Source organism: Chiloscyllium plagiosum, chromosome 26 (assembly GCF_004010195.1).
Source record: "Chiloscyllium plagiosum isolate BGI_BamShark_2017 chromosome 26, ASM401019v2, whole genome shotgun sequence".
NCBI lineage: Eukaryota > Metazoa > Chordata > Chondrichthyes > Orectolobiformes > Hemiscylliidae > Chiloscyllium > Chiloscyllium plagiosum.
Genome location: NC_057735.1, coordinates 18,246,391 through 18,270,096, shown reverse-complemented (window position 1 = coordinate 18,270,096; position 23,706 = coordinate 18,246,391). Strand labels below are relative to the sequence as shown.

Here is a 23,706-nt window from a genome sequence, read left to right as displayed (position 1 = left end):
TAACACTATGGCAGTCCCAGTCGATGTTTGGAAAGTTAAAATCCTCTACCATAACTACCTTATTATTCTTACAGATAGCTGAGATATCCTTACAAGTTTGTTTCTCAATTTCCCTCTGACTATTGGGGTGTCAATAATACAATCCCATTAAGGTGATCATCCCTTTCTTATTTCTCAGTTTCACCCAAATAACTTCCCTGGATGTATTTCCGGGAATATCCTCCCTCAGCACAGCTGTATTGCTATCCATTATCAAAAATGCCACTCCCCCTCCTCTCTTGCTGACCTTTCTATCCTTCCTGTAGCATTTGTATCCTGGAACATTAAGCTGCCAGTCCTGCCCATCCCTGAGCCATGTTTCTGTAATTGCTATGATATCCCAGTCCCATGTTTCTAACCATGGCCGGAGTTCATCTGCCTTCCCTGTTAGGCCCCTTGCATTGAAATAAATACAGTTTAATTTATTAGTCCTACCTTGTCCCTGCCTGCCCTGACTGTTTGACTCGCTTCTGTTCTCAGCTGTACCCGTCTCAGATTGATCTCTTTCCTCACTATCTCCCTGTGTCCCACCCACCCCCACCTTACTAGTTTAAATCCTCCCAAGCAGTTCTAGCAAATTTCCCTGCCAGTATATTAGTCCCCTTCCAATTTAGTTGCTATCCGTCCTTCTTGTACAGGTCACTTCTACCCCAAAAGAAATTCTAATGATCCAAAAATGTGAATCCTTCTCCCATACACCAGCTCCTCAGCCATGCATTCACTTGCTCTATCCTCCTATTCTTGCCCTCACTAGCTGGGTAGCACTGGGAGTAATCCAGATATTACTCCCCTTGAGGACCTCCTTTATAAATTTCTGCCTAACTCTCTGTAATCTCTCTTCAGAATCTCAACCTTTTCCCTTCCAATGTGGACAATGACCTCTTGCTGGCCGTTCTCCCCCGTGGGAACATTCTGCACCCTCTCTGAGACATCCTTGATCCTGGCACCAGGGAAACAACACATCATTCTGCTTTTTCTCTGCTGGCCAAAGAAACGTCTATCTGTACCTCGGACAACAGAATCCCCTAACACAATTGATCTTTTGGAAGCCGACGTACCCCTCGTTGCATTACATCAAGTCTCAATACCAGAAACTTGGCTGTCTGTGCTATGTTCCCCTGAGAATCCATCACCCCCTACATTTTCCAAAACAGTATACCTGTTTGAAATGGGTATTTCCACTAAAGACTCCTGCCCTAGGTGCCTACCTCTCTTACTCTTCCTGGAGTTAACCCATCTATGTGACTGTATCTGAGACTTTCCCCCTTCCTATAACTGCCATCCATCACGTACTATTGTTGTTGAAAATTCCTCATTGCTTCTATCTGTCTCTCCAACCGATCCACTCGATCTGATAAGACTCGCATCCAACAGCATTTATGGCAGATATAATCTGCAGTAACCCTTAAACTCTCTTTAAACTTCCACATCTGACAAGAAGTACATATCACTGCAAAGGCCATTTTTGCTCCTTCACAATCTACAGACCCAGAAAATAGCACTGTCTTATTCCTCTACAAACATTGCCCCAGGTTAAATTAATAGCTATGGCTTATATTTTAAGTTTAATCAAGAGACTTATCTCCAAAAACATATAATCAAGTAAGAACCCACAATACTCACTCATACAGCCTCTTTCTTGGACAGACTTAAAACAACAATTAACTTATATGATTCTGTGCTGTGAACTTCGCCCAACAGTTCCTCCAAGATTAGTTGTGAATTTCACTGTTTGTTAATTTTCCCAGATGCACTCCGATGTCCAGCAATACACGAATTCAAACAGCAAAGGCGGTAACTGTGCAGGTTCCTTCTCCCTCTCTCTCTCCTGCACTGTCCTCACCATGTGCTTCCTTTGTCTGCTCTTCTCCCATTTAAAACTGCTGTTGTTTTGACTTTTTTTTTCCAAAGTTCCAAAACAATACAACAGCATATAGAACAGTAATTGCTGCTCCTGGAATTTACATAATATTCAACTCCTCTATATTTCCTGCCAAAGTGCATAACCTCACATTCTTTCAAATTATGTTACATCTACCAAATTTTTTCCAATTCATTTAATCTGTATACATCCTTTGTGTCTCCTCACCACCTGCCTTTCCATCTATTTTGTGTCACACAAGACACATGTGAGAAGCCAGTAGAGTATAGGACAGATACTAGATGCCATCAATCACTATCAGAGCAGTGGAGCAAGGAAATCTCATGGGTGCAAGTAGTTGCTCAACTCTTAGTAATTAATACTTTATCAGCACCAGAACAGCAAGAAGTAAAATAGCTACTCACAAAAAGTTAATGAGGTACAACACCACAAAATAGAAGGCAACAGATGATTCAAATTTAGTCTCTTGGCAAGAAGATATTATGTCAATGGACATGTCACTAATTATAACCTTAAACAATGGTGAGTGTCATTATATTATCAGACAATATACCATTCATAATCCAAGATGGAGGACGGGAAAAATTTCTGGCTGTAAGAGGTGCTTCTTTTTTTGAGGTATTTTAGGTGTTGGAGGTGATTTCCTCGAATTCCAGGAGCATGGGTATATCTTTTAGATCTAGACAATTGGCGGATCTGAATAAGGAGTTAGGGCTAGTAGATGTGTGGAGATGTCTTCACCCCAGGGCAGAGACTTTACTTACTACTCTAACCCACACAAGTGTCATACTAGAATAGATATGTTTTCTGCTCCCTTGACCCTTTTGAATTCCATGTTGTCCTGCAAAATAGGTAATATAGCAATCTCTGATCATGCTGCAGTATATATGGAAGTTAAGACTGGGGACGATGGGACAGACCCCCGACATTGGCGTATGGATTCTTTCTTAATGAAGGATAGCAAATTATTAAAATATTTTTCTCAGGAATTCAAAACCTTTTTAGAAATTAATTCAGGTACGGCTAGTAACCTGTCGACGATGTGGGAGACCATTGAGGCTTATGCACGAGGTTTGATCATCTCATATTCTGTGACCCAAAAAAGACAAAGGGGAGAACAACAGCGCCTGCTCGAGGCTCGCTTGAAGGCAGCAGAGACAGCGTATGTTGATAGGCCCTCCATTACTAAGCTACAAAGGATCACAGCCCTTAAGACAGCCTTGAATACCGCACTTACCCAAACAGCAAAGAGGGAAATGTTCTTTGCAAAGCAAAGAATATATGAATATGGCGACAAGCCTGGCAGATACCTAGCATATGTTGCTAGGAAAAAAAGACTTCTCAAGCTATCACGTCCATTAGGGAAAGTGCTGGTACTCTGACTTGTGATCATAATTGGATCAATACAGCTTTTAGAAAGTTCTATTTTGAACTGTGTAAATCGCAGGACTGTGAGGATAGAACTAAGAAGATGGAGTCCTTCTTTAAAAACTTGGCCTTTCCAGATTTAACCTCGGAACAGCTGTCGATCCTGAATGCTTCCCTGACAACCCAGGAAGTACTCGACGCAATTAAACAGCTTCAGAGAGGCAAAGCACCTGGACCTGACAGATTCCAGGTTGAATTTTATGAAGAATTTATAAGGGAACTGGTTGGTCCACTTATAGACATGTATAATTACTCACATAGTCAGGGCTGCCTCCCCGCCTTTGTTGAGAGAAGCAAATATTTCTCTCATTCTTAAAAAAGAAAAGACCCCAGAAGATTGCTCATCATATAGACCCATATCCTTGCTAAATGAGGATTTCAAAATCCTCTCTAAAACGTTAGCATTAAGATTGGAGAGGGTCTTACCATACATCAAAAAAGAGGACCAGATGGGGTCTAACAAGGGCCATAGAAGGGTCTTAAATATGATACAAGCTGACAATAGGAAAGTATACTGGGGATAGTTGTCTCTTTGGATGCAGAGAAGGTAGTTGATTGGGTAGAGTGGTCATATCGTTTTTACACACTGGAAAGGTTTGGAGTCGGACTGGTATTTTCTAAATGGGTCTCAATACTACACAATTACCCCAAAGTAGCCATGATTACCAATGGTTTAAGTTCGGATAGCTTCAGTGTGAGTTGGGGCTGTCGTCAGGGATGTCCTCTCTCACCATTATTATTCACGCTAATAATCGAACCACTAGCTATATGAACCGACTCTAACATAACAGTTCCAAGGGTTTGTTCGGGTAAACATAAAACCACTCTCTATGCAGATGATGTTCTCCTTTTCTTAAGTAATCCTTTGATATCCGTGCCCCACTTAATTTAAGTAGTCAATCTATTTAGTATGTTTTCAGGCTATAAAATCAATTTTATGAAATCGGAGGCCATGCCGTTGGGAGGTCTTGCTAGTATGTCCAATTTATCGGACGGATCTTGCTTTCCCTTTCAGTGGTCACTGGAGGGTTTTTTGTACTTAGGTATTTTTATCACCCCAGTATTTGGTCAGCTGTATAAAGCCAATTTTGTGCACCTACTAGAGAAAATAAGGCAGGACCTTCAACGCTGGGGAGATCTCCCAATGTCCTGGTTAGGCAGAGTAGCTCTAGTTAAAATGAATATTCTGCCTCGTCTCCTATATCCTATGTGAATGCTCCCTCTGATGTTGCCAAGACTAGTGTTGCATAAACTACACGGCTGGCTTGGTTCCTTTATTTGGAATCATAGACGGCCCCTTATCAAATTAGAAAAGCTGCAGCTACTACTGCAGCTAGGGGAGGACCGGATTTTCCAGACTTTAGGAGGTCTTCGTTGAGCTCTTTATTATGCTTTGTAGCTGACTGAGTATCTTGTGACCCACAATCAATTTGGTTAGACATAGAGACCTCCCAAGCAAAGTATCCCCTCATCAATCTTTTATTTTTAGATAAGATGGGCGGTATTATGGACTATGCAAAAACCCTATTGTATTAAATACAATTAAAGCCTGCATGATAATATGGCAAGATGAGGGTAACCTACAAAAAAACCTCTCCTTATACTCCTATCGTGGGAGCATCGAGTTTTCAGCCAGGGCTGACAGACACTACATTTAAAACCTGGAAGTACAGAGGTATCTCTTGTTTAGGGGACCTGTTCGATGGGGAGGTTATGATGTCTTTTGAGCAGTTGCACCAGAAGTTTGGACTGCCTAATGGAGACCTTTATTGCTATTTCCAAATACAAGATTATATACAGAAGACGACCACCTTATTATACAGTCCCTACAAATCGGATAGGGAGAGAAAAGTGCTATGGCCAATGGGTCCACTCTCAGTAAGTACTCTTAATCACTCATTATATAACGAGGTATCGAAAGACATGGAGCAATTGTTTAAAACATGGAATCAGGAATTGGGGTTAGAAATCCCTCTAGAAATGTGGGAAGACATCTGGGAAAATGCCAGAAAGATCTTTATTTGTAATAGAACCCAAGCTATTCAATTAAAGATACCCCATAGGGCTCATATAGCACCTGAACAGCTTGCAAAATTTAGGGTGGGAACATCCCCAATGCGTCCTAAATGCAAGATAGAAGTGGGCACTCTCACGCACTGTTTATGGACATGTCACAAGATCCGTAGATACTGGGACAGAGTAGTGAATGCTCTGACAGAAATCTTGGGAACGGAGATTAGATTAGATCCAGTGTCTCTTCTCCTGGGCTTTTCAAATTTGCCCTCCCTGGATGTGCACAGGAGGAAACTATTTTCCATTCTCTCCTTTTGTGCAAGGAAAAATATCTTAGTGAATTGGGTAGCTGAGGGCTTTTCGCATTTGCACAGGTTAATCATGGAACACAGCCCCCTTGATTTCCTCACAAAAATGGTGCACCAAAAAACTGAATTATTCTATAAAATATGACAACCCTGTTTGAACTATATTGACACAGATATTTCGGCCATATTGTCAAGGGCTTTTGTTTCCCTGTGGTAATGGTTCTGGCTGGTCCGAGGACCCCCGGGGGGAATCCTGTATAAATATGGGCTTTATTATGACTTGATATTAATTCATTTTGAGTAATTACTTAATTATTCTGTTATTTTTCGCTAGTAATGTATGATATCCTATCTTATGTTTTGATTGTTTGTAGGATAGATTAGTAGTTAGTTGGGGTTTTTACTCCCTTTTTTTTGTATTTTGGTTATTATTTATTTCTTTATATATATTTATTGTATATTAGTGTTTATACTTGTTGGTATTACTTTGTAATTTTGTAAAAAATTTAAAAATTTCCTTTTTTTTCATTAAAAATACCTATATAAAAATGGTAAGGTCCTAGGGAGTGTTGCTGAACAAAGAGACCTTGGAGTGCAGGTTCATAGTTCCTTGAAAGTGGAGTCACAGGTAGATAGGATAATGAAGAAGGCATTTGGTATGCTTTCCTTTATTGGTCAGAGTATTGAGCACAGGAGTTGGGAGGTCATGTTGCAGCTGTACAGGACCTTGGTTAGGCCATTTTTAGAATATTGTGTGCAATTCTGGTCTCCTTCCTATTGGAAAGATGTCGTGAAACTTGAAAGGGTTCAGAAAAGATTTACAAGGATGTTGCCAGGATTCGAAGGTATGAGCTATTGGAAGAGGTTGAATAGGCTGGGTCTGTTTCCCCTGGAGCATTGGAGGCTGAGGGGTGACCTTATAGAGGTTTATAAAATCATGAGGGGAATGGATAGGATAAATGGACAAAGTGGGGGAGTCCAGAACTAGAGGGCATAGGTTTAGGGTGAGAGGGGAAAGATATGAAAGAGACCTAAGGGGCAACCTTTTCACACAGAAGATGGTACATGTATGGTATAAGCTGCCAAAGGAAGTGGTGGAGATTAGTAGGGTTGCAACATTTAAAAGGCATTTGGATGGGTATATGAATAGGAATGGTTTGGAGGAGTATGGGGCGGGTGCTGACAGGTGGGACTAGATTGGGTTGGGATATCTGGTCGGCAGGACAAGTTGGACCGAAGGGTCTGTTTCCATACTGTACATGTCTATGACTCTATACTCTATGATAGTGGGGGATACAGTGATGGTAACACCATTGAATATCAAGGAGTGGTGATTAGATTGTCTCATATTGGTGATGGTCATAGCCTGGCATTTGTGTGGCCTTGCTGAAAATGTGTTGCTGGAAAAGCGCAGCAGGTCAGGCAGCATCCAAGAAGCAGGCGAATCGATGTTTCGGGCATGAGCCCTTCTTCAGGAATGTTACCTTGTACAATCTTGTCACAAGATTCTCTTCTGTCAGTTTATTGAACATTCAACTGTTTCAGCTGCCAACTGTCTACTCGAGTAGCCATCTTAAAGCTGTTTGAAGATTTTCCACGGCTGACAGCATTTAGTGTGCTGAAGATTAATGGAGTCTTTCACAACTGCCATTATGTTGTAAGATGAATCTTAGCACAGCGCATCTTGATATAAATTCACCTGGTATTTTTGCACCTACCATTCTCTGTCATGGATATGAATTTTACAGGGCTTTCTTGTGTTAGTGGGTTTGTGGGCTACCATGATGCTAAGGGGTCTGAGTAGTCTGGCAGCCTAGCCACTCTCCCCTACATCAAAGACATCTTGGAAATGACTGCCAGACTACTCAGACCCCTTGGCATCATGGTAGACCACAAACCCACCAAAACAATAAAACAGCAACTTGAAAGACCTTATACAGATAACTAGCAAAACTAATGTCATTTACAAAATACCGTGGAAGGACTGTAACAAACACTACATTGGACAAACAGGCAGAAAACTAGCCACCAGGATACATGAACACCAACTAGCCACAAAAAGACATGACCCTCTCTCACTAGCGTCCTCACATACAGATGAGGAAGGATACCACATCGACTGGGACAACACATCCATCCTAGGACAAGCCAAAGACACGCACAAGAATTCCTAGAGGCATGGCATTCCAACCGGAACTCTATCAACAAACACGTCGAGTTAGACCCCATCTACTACCCCCTGAGAAAAGGAACAGAAAATAACATAACCACAGGAAATGACATCACCAACGCAAAGAAACCCAAACATATAAATAGAAAGCAGGAATTTTCAGCATTGCTTACCTGAGGCCCACTGAAGATGTTACCTAGTAGGGTAATGAAACGTCTGGAAATGAACCTTCTAGCACAGCGAATAAACCCACATCCATGGCAAATATGTCCTTTTATATAAAGACACACCTTGAGAGGGAAGAGGGGAGCCATTCAACCTTTCCTCATCTAATTAAAAGACATTGTAATTATAGGTCTCCCAAAGAACTGACATATTAGCAGTGAGCTGAGTGGTCTCCTTATGCCTAATTCTTTAATTGAGAATTTACAAACAAAAAAATCTTGAAACAATTGAGTTACTGAATGAATAACACAGAAGACATAAATTATTTCACACAGAAGGCTTTTAAACATGTTGTATGTTGATATGATGCTCTGTTTTTGCATGGCTTGTTTGGAAGAACACAAGGAATTGGATTTTTTGACCCCAAGGCGGATGGGTTCAGATATAGGTGGGCACCAAATTTTGCACCACTGGCTGTATTCTGGTATTCTAGCCCCATTCTGCCCCAGGCCATTTTCACTCATGCAGAATGGGGACTGGGTGAGAGGCAGTTTCACTTTCCAACACAAATCATTTTCATCTTTAAAGATCTGTTCAATTTCATTATCAGAAGCTGACTTGAATTTTCTAGTTCCTAATAGCTCCACTATTCCATGGCAACCTGGTGGTGGCAACCTGGCGGGGTCAATGCTCTAAAAAGGCTTTGAGGCATCTCCTGCTGCCATTCGGAAGCTCTGCTGCAAGTGAATCTCCTTTTCATAATACTAGCTGAGTTTAACTGCCTGAACTCTCATTTTCCTTAATTTGAAAGAGTTTATACAATTATATAACACATAATGACCTCTGCCTGTAACTGTCTTAAGGAATCAAACAATTTGATTTCTATAACTGTGTCTTTGATCTGATTTCCAGCATGATCTGGTTGCACTGAATGGCCAGTTTCTGTTTTGAATGCCTCTTTGTAACCATTTTAATACTTTTAAAGGCTCTCTTATTAATTTTCTAGGTAAGGACCACTGTAGAACATTGAAGGAAATGAAGAGAACCACTATCTCATAAGAAATAAGAAGTTTTTTCTAAAAGACCCTGCATCTAAAGTCTTTTCCCATCCATTAATCAATCTGATACGTTAGATGGAGTGAACCATGTTGAGCAATCTATGCATACAAAGTCATACTTTTATTTCCAGCTCCTTAATTTTTTCTTTAGCATTATGTTCCACACAGATGTTCACAACATACGAATGTGCTACGATGAACCATTCTTAGATTGTGCTTTCCAAAGTTGTCCTTCCATGATCTATTTACATACATAAGCCAATATGATATAACTGGTTTCTGCAACTTTCATGGTCTTAATTTTGATTTCCCTGCAGTCAGTTTAATTGCCTATTCAATTTTCTTCGACAGCTTTTAAGCTTAAATTCATTTTTGTTTCCGCTTATTCCATTAATGTGATATTAGGCAAGGCCAGTATTTGTTGTCCATCCCTAATTTTCCTTGCACTGACTAGATTGCTAGGTCATTTCAGTTACAAGTGAACACATTACTGTGAATCTGGAGACAAATATAGGCAAGACCAGCTAAGGATGGCAGGTTTCCTTCCTTACAGCATGTTAGTCTTCTTTTGTTTCATTTACTTTAAAGGGCAATCTCCTTATATTGGGGGGAGAAAGTGAGGACTGCAGATGCTGGAGATCAGAGCTGAAAATGTGTTGCTGGAAAAGTGCAGCAGGTCAGGCAGCATAAAAAATCTCCTTATATTGTTTCAGGTGGTGAATGTCTATGGGAGATAATGGTGGATACTAAAGTGCTGACTTGTGCCATCCAAATGTTTGGTTGAAGAATAATTTGAGTTTGCTATGACAATATTCAATTGTCAATTTTGTGGGGGCAAAGTAAATAGCAAAATAGAACAGGGTCTTCATCACTATATATAGGAAAACAAACTAGTTGGCCATGGACAAAACTATCCAATGTTGTCATACAAGGAGGACCAGACAACGGGTGTGAACACATAAAAGGAGCCAATATCACCTTGCACCAAAGCAGATAGAGATAGAAAAGGGGTTATTGAGTTCAATCCATGATAGAAAATGGAAGAAGCACTCAAGAATGGGACTCTAACCAGGACAATTGTGGTTCCATGGGAGGGCAATAATGCTGTGCTACAATAACCTGGACAAGGTACCTTACATGCTATTATCCATTCTGAAAAAGGATCAATATTTAAACTGGCTGTGCCTTTAGAACTATTGAGTCCAATCTTTATAAATCAATCTAAATGTGGCTACTACTGGTAAAAGAGGTTTACAGGGTGACAGGATGCTGACAGAATAATTTTAGCTCTCAGGCAGTCGGTAAGCATACTTCACCAAGATTATATATCGTCATTGGTATCAGTATGTGAGGACTGCCTTTCTTTCTGAGAAACGCTTTACAGGTTTTGATTTGACAGATAATTTCAGTTTTATTACAATAAAATAAAGTGTAATTAAACAAGGCCTAAAATCAATGTCACCACTTATGGAAGTAATGTAAACAGTAACATATTTTTCAGTTCATAAAGCAGATCAATTTACATTTCTTGTTGATTATAGATGTGCTTAGTTTTGTAAATGAGAACTCTACTATAAAAATGCTGTTTATTGAAGCAATTCTAAAAGAGAACCAACTTAATTTTGCTTTTACAGTCATAGAGGTCTGCAGCATAGAAAAAAGCCTTTCAGCCCTTGGAGTCTGTGCTGGGCAAATACAACCACCTAACAATTCTAATCCCAATTTCCAGCACTTGGTTCATAGTCTTATATGTTTTGCCATCTAAATAGTTAAATATGGTGAAGGTGTCTACCTGTCCATGCAGAGAGTTCCAGACATGCAACATTTTCTGGATCAAAAACGCTTTCCTCACATCCCCTCTAAACTTCCTGTCCCTTAACTTAAATCTATGCCTGCAGTCTTAAAGTGGGCATTGCTGTTTGATAGCACTTTTGATGACACCTTCCAGCACCTCACCTATGATTGAGAGTAGACTGAGGGGACGCTAATTTGGCTCGGATTTGTCCTGTGTGTGTGCAGGCCACACCTGGGCAATTTTCCACATTTTTGGGTGGATGGCAATGTTGTAACTGTACTGGTAGAACATGGCTAGGGGAGCAGCAAGTTCTGGAACACAAGCCTTCAGTACTATTAATGGAATCTTGTCAGAGCCTTTATCTGCTCCACTATCCAGTTCCTTCAACTCCTTGATATCATGGAGTAAACAAATTTGCTTAAATTAAGGTATACATGATATTGGAGACCACTAGAGGGACTAAGATAGATTGTCCTCTGTATCACCACCACTGCTGGATCTGTCCTGCCAGTGGGAAAAAACATTTCTAGGGATGGTGATTGTGGTGTCTGGAGCCTTGTCTATATGGCATGATTCTGAGAGTATCACTATGTCAGGCTAGTCTGAGAGACAGCTGACACAATTTGGTACTAACATCTGGGGGCTAATAAGCAGGACTTTGTAGGGTTGACAGGGCTATTTTTGCCAGTCTTTTCCAATGCCCAGGTCAATGCCAGGTGGTCCGTCTGGTTTCATTTCTTTGTTGAGAAATCATAGCAATTGATACAACTGAGTAGCTTTCTAGGCTATTTCAAAGGGTTGTTGAGAGTCAGCCACATTGCTGTAGGTCTGAAATCACATGTAGGCCAGACCAGGTTAGGAAAGCAGATTTATTTCCCTGAAGGACATTAGTGAGTCAGATGGGTTTTTCCAGATAATCTTAATTCCAGATTTTTAAAATTGGAATTCAAATTCCACTATTACCCGTGGCAGAATTCAAACCACATTATCTGAATTTCTGCACACACACAGGACAAATCCGAGCGAATTAGCTTCCCCTCAGTCTACTCTCAATCATTGCTCATCTCACCCATTTACTTGATAGCTTGAGTTACCAGTAACAAACTGTTTCACTGCTGTCCACCAAGATACATTGCATACATTCACAATCTATAATATGCATGGACTATATCTGCTAAAAAATGAAACCAAAGTGCATAATATGTCTCACCAGGATAACCTGCCTATAAACTGACAAAATTTACCAACTGCTCTGATTCTACTAATCCATGAACGCATTTATTCTTGGAGCACTTTTAACACACTGAATTAGCTTAACCTCGGGTGGAGATAATAGTTATAATGGACCAATCAGCAAAGACTGAAAAGGAAGAAAAGTATCAATTATATTGTGTAATCAAATGAATGTCAAGATACTACATATTTTATACAGGATACAATTTATTTTTTTCAGCTGAGTACATGTTCCCTTCTTGAGAATTATACATGCAGAGAAATGAAGCAATATTTTTCTTCAAGAATAAAAAGCATGTACATAACTGTCCATAGACATGAATTATTCCATTTTAACCAATGGCCCGCAGTTCCTCCCAATTATAACAAAGTACAAAGATAAAATGTGATTTTTGAGAAGATTTGTAACTCAGGTTGAGGTTCAGGTTGTAAGTTTTCTCACTGACATGGTAGGTCTATTCTCAGACGCCTTGTTACCATGCTAGGTAACATCATCATTGAGGCTTCAATGAAGCATTGGTGTTCTGTCCCACTTACTATTTAGGTGTTTTGGTTGCTAAGGTGGATGATATCATTTCCGGTTCTTTTTCTGAGAGGTTGGTAAATGGATCCAAGTCAATTTGTTTATTGATGGAGTTCCGGTCTGAATGCCTGTCCTCGAGGAAATCCCCTGTCCCTGTTTAGCCTGTCCTGGGATGGATGTATTGTCCCAGTCAAAGCGGTATCCTTCTTTGTCTGTGTGTGTGCTAGTGATAGCTGGTCATGTCTTTTGGTGGCTAGTTGGTGTTCGTGTATCCTGGTGGTTACCAACACACTGAAATAGCTACTGATGAACCTAAAGGACCCTATACCAACAACTAGCCAAATGATGTCATTTTAAAAAATACCCTGCAAGGACTGTAACAAACACTACATTGGACAGACAAGAAGGAAACTAGCCACCAGGATACACGAACACCAACTAGCCAACAAAAGACATGACTAGCTATCAGTAGCATCCTTAGACATAGGCGGAGGACACCACGTCGACTGGAACAACACATCCATCCCAGGACAGACTAAACAGAGACATGCACGGGAATTCCTAGAGACCTGGCATTCAAACCGGATATCTGTCAATAAACACATTGATTTGGACCCCATTTACCAACCTCATAGAACTGGAAATGATATCACCCACCACAACAGATCAAGACAGCTACATCGAAAATGGAACAGAACACCAGCGCTTCAACGGAGGCTCACTGATGTTACCTAGCATGGTGCGAAATGTCTGAGAACAAACCTATCAGCTCAGCGAGCAAACGTGCAACCTGAATAAAGATAAAATATTTAAGATTAAAAATGGACAAAAAATTTTTTTCTACTGCTTTGTGCAAAAATGGTGGTATAGCATTTCTTTTGGATGAGCTTTTCATTAAATTAAACAAACCTTTTGGACAATGAAACTACCATTGAACATACTCAACAATTCAAAATAATCTTATACACTTCAAACTACAAAGATGGATTTGTCAGCTACATTTAAAAATATGTCCTTATATTAAATTTACAACATTTATCATAGTTTACATTATTCTGGGAACTTGTGCAGTGTGCATTTAGATACATCTAATTGTGCGTTTAGACCATTATCTTCTCACAGTAAATAGGTCTATAAGCAACAGACTCAAGACTTCTGGAAACTCAATTTGCTTTCGATACCAGTAGTTACATAGCTGGATGGTAGCATCAAAAAGCTCTCATAAATGCTGCAGTATCCAGAGGCATCGACTTATTTTCACTTGGCTTTGGGGACAAAGAATTTGTTGACTAGTAATTGACAGCCAATCTGTGTCCTTTCTTCCTTCAGTGGGTTCAACTTGCAGGCCCTTTTCACAACAGCAATACATATTTCCACTTTAAAAAGTGTACCAGAACAAAAGACAGAGAAACGTTTACTTTGTGGGAGGCACAGTCATATTTATAACATTACTTTACAAACTGTTGAACTGATAGCAGATAAGATGACCCAAGGCAGATTAACATCGATCAACAATGCCACTGTATGCAGTTATAGCAAGTTACAGTGAACTCTATGTAAATGGACTCTTCCAAAAACAGAATGCCTGCATAAACAAACAGACAATTAGGAAATTCAAATAATTAAATGATGACATATTCAAGAGACATTCTGGAACCAGACATTCTAAAGTAAAATGTTTAGGTTGTGTTCAATATATGAAACACTTTTATAAATAGGACTTAGCCTGTTACAAAGCTTCTGTATTCGATAAATTAACAAAGTCAGAATCACCAATGGTTTATTTTGAGGCTCACTACTTTTCAGCCCACAAATTCTTGGGATCAATTCACCTCATTTAGTGACAGGTGCTACAGCTTTTGTGAATAAATGGCTTTTGTTGACTTGGGAACTATTTACACAGCATGCATAGCACAGAGAAACTCTTCTTAGGGATTAAATGCATGCATGCTTTAATCTCAGTTATACAAAAGTTTCCCTGTGGCAATGAATGCTAAGCAAAGAGTTCTAGATTTCATTGGAGAATGTTTATAGTACAGGAAATAGTCATTTTGAAAATAAGGACACTTGCAATTGAACGCCACAATAACATTTGACATGTTAAAATTAAATTTACACATTTTACTGTAGTACAAATAAGGTTTGAAAATCCACTTGTGACTGGAAAGAAACTTAACAAGATGAATACCTGATTAGCATTTTGTTAATCTTGAAATTTTTGACAGTGCAGTATTGAGAAATTACTGATTTCCAATTAATAATCTGGCCACATAAAATATCTGAAGTCCTATTAATTAAGTGGTTAAAAGCTTGAGCACAACTGAAATTGTGGTAATGCAGTCCACAAGTCATTTTGCTGAAACTCAGTTATCGATACAAAATACTGAGGCCTCCATCTTGTTAGTTGTGGCTTCCTTGTTGCAACTCTGCGTTGCTAGATAGTTTTCCAGTTCTATTAAACATTATCATAGTAGCTATCAAAAAAACACATTTGGAATATAAATGCAAGAGAAATGAAGCAAAACAATTCAGAAAAATTGTACTAACAAAAAAAATCACTTGTCTACCACCCTACAAAAATACCCACCTCGTTTTATTTAAAAAAATGATTGTTCTCATAACAAACATAAAATGCTATAAATAACAAAACAGGATTAGGGCCTGTTATACAGCAGTTGAGAAGAAACATCTGCTTCAAAATAACCAAGTTTGACCTTGGTAAAAATATTCCAAATTAGTGTTGAAGTGTCATTTTAATTTAAAATGAGGAGTGTCTGGCAGTGTATGCTATCCAGCATGATGTACAACAAATCGATTTTATTTTTTGAGGTTTTTATTTGGTTTAGCTACTATTTACACTACCAGTAAAACAAAAGCTTTTGAGAAGACAGCCTGATTTTCAAGTGACCTTGACAAGACTTTAAAAAACAAGAATTTGAATCAAATTCATTTAACACATAATATTGTACTCTGGAGGAATGAAACATTATTAGTTTCACCAAAAAGTTTTAAAAATTTACAGGGAAATAAATAAAGATTAAAATATATTAAATTTGACATATTTACTGTCACAATGACTAATACAGATGAACAAAAAATTAAAATGGAATATTTGTGACAAACATGATTCTGTAAGGTATGCATGAAGTACAAGAATATCTTCACTTTTAGACTGACTTCATAATTCACATGACACAATTAAGCAATCCAATTGTGAAAATATTTTCCATATTTCATCTGTTCATTGGGCAATGTCTATCAGAATTCCAAGATTAAAGATAGGTTCAATCATAATTACCTCTTTTAGCCAGCTAGTTTCTGGCTATTAACAGAAATAGAATTAACTTGTTATTTGACAAGATTTAAGATTTGTGATTTAGATTGTCTGTCTGCAAAAATCAAGAAAATTATATAAAAACAGATCTCAGATTATATTATAACCCCATGGTTCCAAAAGATACGAAGATTGATGTTTGTTACATTCTTGGTAAATTAATTCCGGTGGGTCCAAATGAATACCAATTTAATAACTAGTTGAGATACTCATTGAAAAATTTCCAATTACTTCTGATGTGGCACAGTACTCAATGCCTCCTCCCGGGTGCGATTTAATGAAACATTCTGCAGAAGAGAGAAGAGTTAATAGATCATAACACAACATTGATCAAATTCAAAGTCAAAAATTCATTTTGTGAAGAATGCAGTAGCATATTTGATTGATTCTGCAGCAAATATATTTGTGGGGATCACATTTCTTTTCAGATTAACTAAGTAATAGAAGCAGAACTTCATTTTTCTTTGGAAAGTGACCAAATCTAAACTTAGAACAAACCTAATAGAAGCATTCCCAGTAAATAATCGTTGAATCGATTGAAGAACCTATTCAAATTGTAGGAGAAAGCTTGCCAAGATGATTTTTTTTAATCCTAGTACCCAACAGACTGCTTAGCATTTTACTCAAATCACATTGTTAGCAGGTGTCCTCAAAGATTTTTGCCTGCAGGAGGTGATCTAATGTTACCGCTGGAGTGATGAACCAGGTTAGTTTAAGATTAAAAGCTTTTTTACACAGCTTTTCCTGCTTTGAATGCTGGAATTATTTATTATCCCTTGCATCCAAGACAATCCTTGTTAGGCTTTAGGCACTTTGGTTTTGACACTACATTTTCCTTGGAGTGACTCATGAAGAAGAACTCATATTGACCCTTATTAACATATAAAGACCCGGCATCACCATTCAATATGATGATGGCTGATCATGCAATGTCAGTATCCCATTCCCACTTTTTCTCCATATTCTTTCATCCCTTTAGCCAGAAGGGCCACATCCAGCTCCCTCTTGAATATATCTAAAGAACTGACCCAACAGCTTCTTGTGGAGAGAATTCCACAGGCTCACAACTCTGAGTGAAGAAATTTCTCCTCATTTCAGTCCTGAATGACTTGCCCCTTATTCTTAGACTGTGACCCCTAGTTCTGGACTTCCCTAACATTAGGACCATTCTTCCTGCATCTAGCCTGCCCTGTCCTATTAGGAGTTTACATGTTTCTATCAAATCCCTCACTCATTTTTCTAAATTCCAGTGAGAACAAGTCCAGTCAATCCAGTCTTTCCTCTTAGGTCAATCCTGCCAGCCTGGGAATCAGTCTGGTGAATCTTCGCTGGACTCCCTTAACAGCAAGAACGTTCTTCCTCAGACTAGGGGGCAAAAACTGCATACAAAACTCAAGGTGCAGCCTCACCAAAACCCTGTATAACTGTAGTAAGATATCCTTACTTCGATACTCTCATCATCTCGCTATGAAGGTCAACATGCCATTAGCTTCCCAAACCACCTACTGCAATTGCATGCCAACCTTCAGTGACTGTTCCATCATGACAGCCAGGTTTTGTTGCGCCTTTTCTTTTCCTAAACTGCCACCATTCAGATAATAAGCTGCCTTCCTGTTTTTGCGACCAAAGTAGATAACCTCACATTTATCCACATTATATTGCATTTGCCCACTCATCCAAGTCACCCTGCAGCCTCTTGGCATCCTACTTTTGGGCAGCACGGTGGCACAGTGGTTAGCACTGCTGCCTCTCTGCGCCAGAGACCCGGGTTCAAATCCCGAATCAGGCGACTGACTGTGTGGAGTTTGCACATTCTCCCCGTGTCTGCGTGGGTTTCCTCTGGGTGCTCCAGTTTCCTCCCACAGTCCATGATGTACAGGTCAGGTGAATTGGCCATGCTAAATTGCCCGTAGTGTTAGGTAAAAAGGGGTACATGTAGGGGTATGGGTGGGTTGCGCTTCGGCGGGTCGGTGTGGACTTGTTGGGCCGAAGGGCCTGTTTCCACACTGTAAATAATCTAATCTAATCTAATCTAATCTATTTACAGCACACAGTCACCCAAGCTTTACTGTACAATTCTTACAAAAGGGGGAAAATTTCGAATGGTTGATATCCAGATGAAAACAGCAAGTCAAAAGTCTTAATCACAATCTACCAAAGAACAATGATAAATTTCCTTTGGCTTACTAAAATACAGCTTTAGTGATAGAACGGATACATATTCTATCACAGTTCAGGTTGTGCCACTTGATAAATTTAGCGAAGAATAAACAGTAAAAGAAGAGTAATCAACACAGTGATAGTGACAATGAACATTGCAATCATCCTTGAAATATAAAACAAATAACAATACCTTGTGGACACAAATTAAATCTTGAATCATGTCATTATTTTTAGTATGACGAACTGGAATGTTTATGTCAGATATTCTTGACAGTTTCAAATTGACGGCTGTATTTACCATTGAAGATTTGCTTCACATTTCTTTGAGATAAGCAGACACTGCATCTCTAATAACTAGATAAGATCATCAGCTATTTCGAGGCACAAATACACCTGTCAAACATGCCCTATAAGCGAAAGTCATGATAACAAAACATTTGACACAAAAACAGAAAATGTTGGCAACACTCCAGTCAGGATGGTTAGTTGAGTTCAATGGTTTGACCTAAGAATTTGTTCCACAAACTTTGAACTACCTGCGAGATGGGCATTCAAGGGCATTGTTTTCTCAGTTACAGGAGCAATTCAATTGTCCACGATTAGTCTATGACAGTACTGCATTTAGGTGTTTATCCAATGTTACAAAACATGGATTACATTCAGGATTGCTCCACATTACTGCCAAGCAATTATCAACAAAAGAAGCTCTGACCAAAGTCTGATTGACATACAGAAGCATTAACATCACTGAAGCTGCTTGGGATCAACATCCTGAAGCAGAGTCATCACTGATCAGAAATTTAACTGGAGTAGCCGCATAACTGCCATGGCTACAAAAGGTAAAATTCTGGGAATTATGGTGAGCCACATGGACTTCAGGACGAGCAGCCTGATGCCTTATCCAATGTCTTGATCATTAGTTTCATCATCACCACCACACTTCGGCTACAGCGTATACCATCTATGAGATGCATTATTGCAACTTGCCAAGCCATTTTCAACAGCACCATTCAAATCCACACTCAATATTCCCCCTAAGCTGTGCATCTGTGTGCACACACAGCCGCTCTAATGCGGCCACGGAGGCCCTTGAAAATGAGATGGAATGCTGCCCACAATCCATCCCAAACTGAAGGTCAAGGAAAGCAAGATCTTGCAAACTCCACATGCAAGTTCCTCGCAAAGTCTCACACCATCTTGACAATATCCCAGTTCCTTCACTGTAAAAAAAAAACTCCTGAACAAATAGCACTGTGGGTGTACCTAAACCATATGTTTTGCAGTGGTTCAAGAAGACTACCTATTTCTACATTCTTCTTATTGCCTACCTCAACTCATCAGCTGCTCACTCTGGACAAGAATTCTAATGCTCTCTTAGAATTGTACATGTCAAAACTCAAATGCCTATAGCACTAACTTGCACGATCCCTTTACCTGTCCCTGCCTGAACTCTGACCTAATCACTTCATTTTAAAATTTCACTCTTGATGGCCTTGCCCTTCCCATTTCTATGTGATAATTATTAATGAAAATGGGAGTTCCTGGAACTGTATGTGATCTTGTAATGTAGGTTGGCAATTGTTTGGTGGGTAGGGTTAGAAAATATGCTCCGATTAGTAAGGTATGACAAGTGGCATTCCAGTGGGGACAATCCACAGGTGGACTTGTTATTGTTTATATTTTACAATTAATCTGATAGCTGTAATTATGAATTAGAATACATGAGAAAGATAAAATGTCATGTAGAACACGTCACCACCAAATTTAACATTCAAAGAAGTTCTGATCAATTTGTGACATGCACTAATTAACATTTACTATGTGTGGAAATTGCACATGATGCAGCCTAGTTGGTGATGCAACTTTTCAATCAGTTCATGTAAATCAGTAAATGTCAATCAGTGCATGTCTCAAATTGATCAGAACTTTTTTTTGAATGTTAAATTTGGTGGTGGCATGTTCTGCATGTCATTTTATCTTTCTCATGTATTCTAATTCATAACCATAGCTATCAGAGCAATGGTAAAATATATAAATAGTGGTGGAAAGCACACAGTAATGCTCAAGATACTGCACTTTAATATCTCAACCTTTTTTGTTATTTTTCCGATTGTAAATGGGTTCCTTAATTGACCTAATGGATTTCTCAACTTACCACACCTATTTGAAAAAAAAGAACATGACTGCATGAGAGGTATGTGTGCCATCCCATTCTGTGAACAGATATGAGTATAGATATCTGCAAATATGTTTGCCAGAAATATGCAAAGCTGAGACAGTTGGTTTGACCACAAACTCCAGGGTGCCAATGACCATTTCATTTCTTACATGTTACATCTCGCTAGTGACTATCTTAGGGAAACAGTGTCCGAGTCAATAGGCTGTACTATTTGATGATAGGATCTGTTATAGAGGATGAACACAACCTACCTCTATGTTCATTCATATTATAACGTGACCCATAGGAGTAGGATATGACCAAAGGGTCAAGTGCTCTAATTATCAAACAGCTTGGGAGTTGTACTGCACCATCACTTGCTTGAAAACGTATGCTTGCATCTTGAGCATTTTGTCCCCCCCTTACTCTGCACATTGTCTCAACAAACTTCTGTTTGGAAAATTTTCATAGGTTCAATCGTCTTTCCATGATTTTCTAAATTTTAATTGGCTGTTAAATTTTTATATCCAAATTGCAATTGTCCAAATCAGGATCTGGAATTCTATTAATGAACTGACCTTGGAAAATTGTAATAAGAAAATGAGAACACTTAAATATTTATCTAGTTAAAACTTGCTTCTAATAGTTTAGTTCAAAACTGCAGCCCATCAGAGAATTTAGATATTGCCTATACAATGAGTCCTAAGACGTTTGACTGGGTAAATTTAAGTGACAAAGCATTGTTATATGGGGAAGTTACATAGTGCTGAATAAAAATCATGGAAAAAATTAATTCAATTGTCTGCCCTGAGGATTGAAACTACTATCAGCTCCAAATGGTTAATAACCAGTATAAACAAAAAGTGACAACACTCATGAAAAATATATAAGCCCTGATCAACATTCACAAATACCAGTATTACCTAAACATTTGAAATGTTTGGAAAATATTTATTTCTCGATATCTATACTTCTACGTATTTACATACTTTTTTGCTTTTGTGAAGTTCCTTCTAGCTTGCAGATTGGTACAAGCTAATCAGCTGGTATTAGTGATAATGTGAGCAGGGCAAACTAATCAGATCTGGGAATTAATTCAAAAAGTACATAAGGTCACTGAATCAGAACATGCTCATCTTGACAAACATTTTTCTAATTCTAAATAAAAAACAAAAGAACTGTAGATGCTGGAAATCAGAAACAAAAACAAATAGCTGGAAAAGCTAAGCAGATTTGGCAGCATCTGTGGAGAAAGTGAGGACTGCAGATGCTGGAGATCAGAGCTGAAAAATGTGTTGCTAGAAAAGAGCATTCCTGAAGAAGGGCTTATCCCGAAACGTCGATTCTCCTGCTCCTTGGATGCTGCCTGACCTGCTGCGCTTTTCCAGCAACATATTTTTCAGCATCTGTGGAGAGCAATCAGAGTTCATGTTTTGGGTCCAGTGATCCTTCCACAGAACTCAGCATTTTCCAAATTGTATTTTTTATTTAATTTTCTTTTCAAAGATATTTGTAGATGTGGGTATCAATGGCTGGCCAGCATTTATTGCTCATCTTAATTGCCCTTCAGCTATTATAAAATTACTCTTCTCCCAGTAATCAAATTGATTTTAAATAATTTTTAATAATTTAAAAGGATTATTCTCACTCTACTTGAAACAATAAATGTTCTCACTGCCTCCCATTCCCCAGAATGAGGAATAGCAAAAACAGCTAATATAAATAGGGTGTCTTATTCATAAAATGCACTTTAACGGCTCAACCATTGGGGATGACAAAATCTGGCTTCCACGTATCAACTGTTTCAGGCAGCCAACATTTTCTGTTGCAATTATGATAGTTTAATGCAATATATATATATATATATATATATATATATATATAGTTTTCTTATATGAAGACATAAAAAATGACAAATGCAAACCAACGTAATTTTATAGTTTTTTTTATTCTTTCATGGATTGTGGTTGTTGCTGGCTGGGTCAGCATTTATTGCCCATTCCTTATTGGCCTCAAACCAAATGGCTTGCTAAGCCATCACAGAAGGCAGTTAAGAATCAACTACATTCTGTCGGTCTGGGATAACGTGTAAGCCACACTAGGTAAGGATGGTAGATTTCCTTGCCTAAAGAGCATTAGTGAACCAGATGCAGACATATGACAATTGACAGTCATTAGATTAGCGTCAATTCTAGACTTTTATTGCCATAGGTAGCTTTCAAACCTGCCATGGTAGCTTTCAAACCTATGTCTCCAGAGCAGTAGTCTGGAACTCTGGATTGCTAGCATCATGACATTATCACTATCACAACTTTCCTGTGACACAATACTTACAACACCTGGCCCATCTAAAAGAATCAAAGCACAATAATTTTCTAGTTTTTAAAATGCTGCCAAAACGGGCATGGTTAAGGTTACTTCTTGTTCACCAGTCTGTAACATAGTTAACTACAAATAAATCCTTGCTTATTAGGGAAGATTAAATGCAAAAATCGACAAAAAAAGAGAGCTGTTTTTCTAGTTATGAGTCCAAAGCTTGGTACGAATAAGGTAATTAATTGTATGTAAATAGGAACTTCGGGCAAGAAATGTGGTCAGTGACAAATAAATGGCAACAGCAGTTGGTTACACTCATACAAAGAACTTCACGGGAATCTGAAATCGTCATTAACCAATAATCCAAGAGCTTTTATAGCATTTGGGGCCAGTGAACAGTACAAGCAACTTTGTACCTCTTTAACTGGTCAGACTGAAGAAACATTAAAGAGTTGTACAGGTTTTGTATTGGAAGGATTAGTTGGACTATGGATTTAATTTGATATGAAGTCAGTCACAGCAAGTAAATCAAAGGGAATAAAGAGAGGGAGAGAGGAGCAAGAAAGTAAAAATTTTAAAATGTTCTCCCAAATCTCCAAATATTAAAATACTAAAAGATCAAAGCACTTTAAAAAAAAAAGAGTAAGACAGGCAAATGTGGTGACAATGACCATATGGGAAGTGATTCAAACGGAGAAATAAATCTACATTGTCATGTGATCCAACACTGAATTGGCACAGCCACTGCTGTTTGATTTCAGGCATCTCTGGACATTGGAGTTCCTCTAAGAAAAATTAACAAACAGTGAAATTCACAGCTGACCTTGGAGAAGCATGTGTGGGAGAGCTCACCGCAGGGGAGCTAAGTGGTTTTTTTAAAGTGTAGCCTCACTGTTTATTTTGTAAAGCTATATAGTGAGTAGAGTGGGTTCTTTTTTGATTATATGTTTTATTGAGATCTGTCTCTTGATTAAACTTTAAAAATATAAAACGTAAGTACTAAGTTAGCTTGCAGCAGTGTTTTTTAGAACAGTAAGACTGTGCTATTTTCTGGATCTGTAGATACTAAAGGTGCAAAAATGGCCTTTAGTAGAGTGATGTGTTCTTACTGTCGAATGTGG

The 23,706-nt window shown here is 38.7% G+C and overlaps 1 protein-coding gene across 1 annotated transcript in view; it reads right to left on the bottom strand.

Annotated features, from left to right (window-relative positions):
* Window positions 1–13,192: 13,192 nt before the first annotated feature.
* Window positions 13,193–23,706, bottom strand: part of LOC122563165 (6-phosphofructo-2-kinase/fructose-2,6-bisphosphatase 2-like) — an 81,855-nt gene continuing 71,341 nt past the window's right edge. Inside the window, exon 14 of the mRNA XM_043716650.1 lies at window positions 13,193–16,235. Coding sequence (XP_043572585.1) covers window positions 16,176–16,235 — 60 coding nt within the window. The 3' untranslated portion in view covers window positions 13,193–16,175. The remainder of the gene's footprint in view (window positions 16,236–23,706) is intronic.